The following is a 6,341-nucleotide window of genomic DNA, read 5'->3' as shown; positions in this document are numbered from 1 at the left end:
AACAGTGTCTTCTAGGTTCAGAAGTACGAAAAACCAAGAGGTTCTTGAAGTAAAACTTCAAAATTGACATTAAAAACTCATTTATTTTATGTTGCTCAGTTGAAAACTATTTCATAAACGCTTTAATTTTTAAATGAAAACATTTGTCTTTAAAGTTTCTTTAGTTACCAGAGTACACTGTAAGAAACATCTCCTAAATGTAATGATCAGGTGTACAGATTAAGTATGTTATATGAAAACTATTTTGGAACCTCACCATATCATTACAGTCAATGTCACCACATCCTGTCAAGTTCTATCTGGTGGCCATGCATCATGACTATGGCCCTACAACACTGTTTTTATTGCAAAAGGCTCTGTCATAAGGCTGTCATCCTCAAAGCATACCACTCTTCCCTGCTTGCTTTCATAATTCATCTAGTATATGAGGATAGCAGTTTTCCACTCCAATTTCAACAGTCCAATTGCATAGAAATTCATAGATGCTTCATCTGGTGATTTGACCAATGTTTCCTTATGGAATAGCATGAATACCAGTTTCATTCTCCTGGTGCTTGAGGTATACAATGGATGAAGAGATATGTCCTGGAAGCAAAGTGTATACACTTGACTTGTGTCACTTTTCCAGATGGACAAGCATGTGGTATATTGTTGTCTGGAACACGTGGCTCGCTTTTGCCACTGACCTTTGTGTTTGTGGATTTTCACCTGTTCCAAGATACTACATCTTGCTTTCCATAGCACCTCCAGTAAATCCATATTTCCTTGTTTTCAATACCATAAAGTACAAGAGATATTCCCATCTATAAAATCTCTGATCTGAACTCATCTTTATGTATGAATATTTTGCTTTGGGAAGGGTTGTTACATACCCTTCCCAAAAGGTATAAATTTTTATTTAGCATCATGCTATCTATGCTATGCTATGCCACATAATGTCAAAAGGTAGTTCTGATACATACCATTCCACCACAAACTTATATTGGCTATGGTTTCACATGATTTGCTGATTTTCATATTGAAATTGATTTGATATAATGTACTCAACCCTCCATATATTTCTACCTGGTTTATTAAACTCTTCATTATTTTTCTCATTGACATTTACCATAAGAAACAACTATTTAATCATGAAAAATTATTAATCTTTCATCAAAAAGTCATCTCAAAGAGAAATTATTTAAATTATTAAAATGAAAGTAATTAATAACATGTTGAAGGAAAACCTGTAAGGGAATTACACACAGATAAACATTGGCAGTAATATATGAAAATATCCAATAGTTTTGAAAGTATCAAATACTGTGTGAATCTAGTTTTTTAAATTCAATGTCGGGTCATTTAAATATAAATATTGATATAAATAATACACTTGCATTTCTCTGTCCAGAACTTGCAACTTTCTCAATCAAATGCTACAAATCTCGTATCATTAGAAAGATATTTGTCCAAGGAGTCCATTTTGTATATTGACTTTTCCATTCACAATCACCCAAGCTATTTTTTGCTTAATCAAACTTTTCAATGCAATGAGTATACTACACAATGTCATTGTCATCACGTGACAACTGGCTTCGATTTCAACTTTATTTTTTTATTTGTATAGTATTTCACACAAATAACACAACCCACATGTAATTTCCTTAAAAAAATACAATTGCTATGGGCTTTCTTGACTTATTTAGGTCTAAAATATGCTTGAACAGTTCCACTTTGTGAACACACATTCAGATGTTTCTGCATAATTAGCTAAGTTTGCCTTCATTACAACTTAACATTTACTTTACTTTGCAATAATTTAGCTTTGTTTCATTTCATAAACTTTTTTCTTTACTAAGAGTTTTATTCTTCGTTTTTGTGAGTTTTTGTTTCAACTAATAAAACAGTGTTACAAATTGAATGCTCATAATGTTTCATATTCTGTACACTATTATAAGTACCATTACTATACTTTATTGTTTACTTTATATGTACTTTTATAAATAAAGTTACATCTACACGAGTTTGTTTTTGCCTGACCACGTAAAATTGTTTTCAAATAGACGAAGAAAGCGTAGCTTTAATGCCGTGCATGAAAACCATAGAATAAGAAAAATTCAAGTGAAAGGCATGAAAACTACCACAAATGTTTTGCAGGTTGTGGCTTGCCTTTATACAAATATGTTCTATAGATTTCACATACAGAATTATTTATGTTCAAGGTGTGTGTGTATGTGTTTGTATGTGTGTATCTTACTTTTCTAAAAAGAATATGCATGTTTCTAATGTTTGTGTAAAACTTTAGAAACTAAGTAGAGGCTACTTTTAATGAAATGTTTTAGCCATGGCTTTTAGAAAGGTGATTTTTGATCTATATTTTTTAGCTACATTATACATTATCTTCTTCCCTAGGTATACAGTGTTGTTGATGAGATGTTTCTTGCTGGGGAGATCAGAGAGACAAGCCAGACTAAAGTTCTCAAACAGTTACTTGTATATAATTCATTGGAGTAAATCATATACCTCTCGTATAATTCTGTGTTGTCTTTTGAAGTATAGTTTACAACTGAAAGACATGAAGAAGTCAACTGTGGACACCATTAGACCAAGAATATTTTCAGTACAAGTTTGTAAGAAATTAGTTCCACAGTATTGTATTATTTCTTTAAATTCATGAATTTTGATTTGATGATGTTATAATATTTTGAAAATATGTTTCAAAGGGCTTTAAAAATGAAAACTATTCTAGCAGAGTGTAACTATAAATATGTAACTAGGAAAGTTTTTCAAGAATTTATTGATAATTTTACAGATCATTTAACAAATTGCATTTAAGAAATAAAGGTAATTTACTAAGACATTTTTATTTTATATCAAATTAAGTTTCTAAGAAAGCAAAATGTTAATTTCATGACATATAGCATTATAATAATATATGTATTCTTATTTTTTCCTCCTAAACCAAAGTACACTTTTGTGAGAATAACTTGTAAGTGAGAATCTGCATAACAGTTTAAGTTTTCTTCAGTATTTATCTCATGAAAATGATTTAACATTTGTATACATACTTAATATGAAAAGTTTTCCTGATGGAGCATTCATATTGTAATTGCTTTGCTATCTCAAGGCCAATTTAATTGTTTGTGAAACAACAGTTATTTTGGGAGAGGATCAAGAATAGCCTAGTAGTTAGAGTTGCAGACCATGAACCCAAGGCTCCATGGTTTGCACCATATTACAGCAAATCCCAATCTGCATTGTGCAACTGTGGGAGCATTGTGAGAGTAAATGTCAAGTTCCACTATTCAATTAGAGTAACCCAAGAATTGGTGGATGTTACCTTCCTTTTAGTCTATCAAATAAAAATTGGGGATGATTAGTGCAGATAGTCTTTGTAGCTTTATGAGAATGTCCGAAATCAACAGTGGGTAAAATTTGGTCATGAAACAATGGTCAATTTTGGGGAAAATATAGTTTCTAAAGTTTCTACCAATGCAAATAGTTTTCCTTAATGCATAACGGTCTATCCTATATTACTTTGACATTTGCTAAGATTTATTGACATAACTCTTATCTGGTTTAGTACTTAACGTCTTATTAGAAAAATTCCATTTTATGTTTATTGAGTTGTACTTTTTTAGCCCACCATGCTGGCCAGCAAGATTTTCAGCTGAATTAAAAATAAAAATTTGGTATGCATTATTAGTAGATATATTGACAATAAATGTTTCTTTTTGATCTCATATGTGTGTGTGTGTATATATATATCTATATATACACACATATTTTAATAAAATGTTTGGTCATGATGAAATAACATCTTAGTATTTAGAGATGAAACATACACTTAAAAGTAACTATCAAATAAAAGCTTATTTGAAGATAATTTTTAAGATATTAAAAAGATATTGTGATAATTTTGATTTTTTTATTATTTCCTTGGCTCGGAATCAAACCTAATACCATTCATACACCAAATAGGTGCTTTACCAACTGTGCTAAATGGCCAACCCCCTAAAGCTTACTAGTAAAACACTTTTTTTTTAACAAATCAAACTCCTACATCCTTTCTCTCTCACAACCACAGCTCATCCTTGAGCCTAATCTCAGGGTTGGGGATAATAATTTAAATATTTTACTGCTGCCTTAGCTTGGATTCAAATCTGAAATATCTCGCATGTAGCTGCTTTACCAAGTGAACTAAAGTGCTAATATTTGCTTATAAAATACATTTTTAACAAGTAATTCCAACAACCACAGTATTTTTGTTACTTTCCATGTCTTCTGAAAACTTTTTTTGTTGAATATTCTCAGTGTCTATAGTTGTTTTGAATAACAACTGATGTGGTTGTTAGAAAACTTAGAGAACAAAGAATGAATAATAAATAAATCTTTATTTCATTTTAATTGCCTTATTTCTAATCATTTTGCAATTATGATTATGGAAGAGGCCACATTCTCATTATATTTCTAGCTTGGCATCTGGTTACTTGTAAAGATAAAGAATATAAAATTATAATTTTCGTATTATCTTTTACCTTTTTTGTTTTGAAGAGCTTTTATACTATTGAAATATTTGATAATTTATGAAGTTAAAAAGGAATTCCTTATTGAAGACACCCAAATTTCAGCCTTAGAATGTCTACAGTTTTCGCACATCTTAGAAAACTAAAAGAAGAACTTAGCACTGGAAAGCTTTTGCAAAATATCAAAATTGAAAATGCTTCATAATTTAACACCTTTCCTAAAAGTTAAAGATATTTTCAGTCAAACTTTTGGTGATAAGGGTAATTAAGCATTTAATGATGACTGGTATGTTAAAATGTAACAAAACAATAAATGTGAAAATTCTTATATTTATTTCTTCAGATTCAACCATTTTTCTCATTATTTAATTTTGACAAAATTGTGGGAATTCTGTGATGGACTTTATTACATTTAGCTATTACTAAACTAACAATCTGTAGAATACATGCTTACTCAGTATTTTCTGTCCTCATTATTTAGTAAGATAAACTTTAAAGTTCACATCAAATTTTCTAAATTTTTGTATTATAATAATTTGAGTTTTAATATAGAAAATTGATCAAAGAAGTAGCCAAATTCCTTTTACTCATGTTACCTATTTTTCTGGGTCATTCACTTAAGGTATCACCTGACTCACCAGTAGACAACAATTGATACCTTGAGATTATAACCTTCCTTTTTTATCAGTGATGAATACATAAATGTTGCAGATGCAAGCTCAAAGGAGAATGAAGAGAAATACCCTGCACACACAAAATATAACAGTTTGGAACAGAACAGTATCAATAAAAGTACAGAATGCTTTCAGTGTTAATGATGGTGTATAGCAAATAAATGAGCTCAGAATACAAAAAAAGAAAAATGTGTCACTCCGAGATAACATATTTAAACTTACTACAGCAAAGTATCAAAGAACCTAACAAAGTAGAAGAAACATCTTGTAGTGATGATGATGATACGTGGTAAATAAATGAATAATAATTAAGTTCAGAGGACAACCAACAAAAGTGCCATACAGAGACGACACATTTAAATTTACTGCAACAAAGAACACAGCGAACTAGGAGATACTTCTAGTCATGGGTGTCTGCAGGAGGGGGGGGGGGAGACTTTCCTTTAGAAAATAAGAAACATATTTCTTTATTCATTCTTCTTATTTTGTATAAAAACCAGCTGTAAGGTCATTATTAGTTTACAAAGCACGAAAACTTGCAAGTAAAGAATGCATTTTCCCACTTTAACTCAAAAAGATGTATAATGTATACTTATGGCTACTTTCATCCTAAGAAGCATTAAAACAGATTTCTTGTGGGGTATGATACAAAGAGTGCTATAAATGCTTTCAACAATGAAGATATGAAATAATATTTAAGACGTGTGTGGGTTATTATCCACAAAAATAGATATAAAATATACACTTGTCTACATACATGTTTGGCTCATTTCATTTACAAAAGAAAGAAATATCTGAGTATTTATCATTGATAATGGTACAGTGTAGCTCTTACTGAACTCAGTTTCTTTGCAAGAAGCTGATGAAATATTATTGATATATGTTATGTATTCGGCTAAACCTACATCAAGAAACATGTAAATATGAATCAGGAAAAAATTAAAACTATGAAGGAAAAAAAGAGCACGTTTCTAAACTATTGTCTGAGGCCAAACCAGACGATCATGTGTATGATGAACAGATTGACGTTACGCGGACAACTACAATAATAATTACTTCAAAGTTCTTTCAGAAGCAAAGAAAGAATGAAACAATTGTTACGACAGCGGAGGTCACGTGACCCTAGTAACACGTCATGCTCTTCTCGAACTTCACGTCCCTT

At 30.6% G+C, this 6,341-nt stretch overlaps 2 protein-coding genes across 2 annotated transcripts in view; both read left to right on the top strand.

The window, feature by feature from the left end:
* LOC106458833 (AP-2 complex subunit sigma) overlaps positions 1 to 4,386 on the top strand; it is a 10,422-nt gene extending 6,036 nt beyond the window's left edge. The window contains exon 4 of the mRNA XM_013918386.2: positions 2,392 to 4,386. Within this exon, the coding sequence (XP_013773840.1) occupies positions 2,392 to 2,493 (102 nt within the window). The 3' untranslated portion in view covers positions 2,494 to 4,386. The remainder of the gene's footprint in view (positions 1 to 2,391) is intronic.
* The window catches only part of LOC106458830 (26S proteasome regulatory subunit 10B), a 41,913-nt gene continuing 35,746 nt past the window's right edge, over positions 175 to 6,341 (top strand). The window contains exon 1 of the mRNA XM_013918384.1: positions 175 to 179. The gene's annotated coding sequence lies outside the window, so the exon portion shown is untranslated. The remainder of the gene's footprint in view (positions 180 to 6,341) is intronic.

Source organism: Limulus polyphemus, unplaced genomic scaffold, assembly GCF_000517525.1.
Source record: "Limulus polyphemus unplaced genomic scaffold, Limulus_polyphemus-2.1.2 Scaffold520, whole genome shotgun sequence".
Classification (NCBI taxonomy): domain Eukaryota; kingdom Metazoa; phylum Arthropoda; class Merostomata; order Xiphosura; family Limulidae; genus Limulus; species Limulus polyphemus.
The sequence above is the reverse complement of the archived record's forward strand: the minus strand, read 5'-3'. Positions and strand labels throughout refer to the sequence as shown.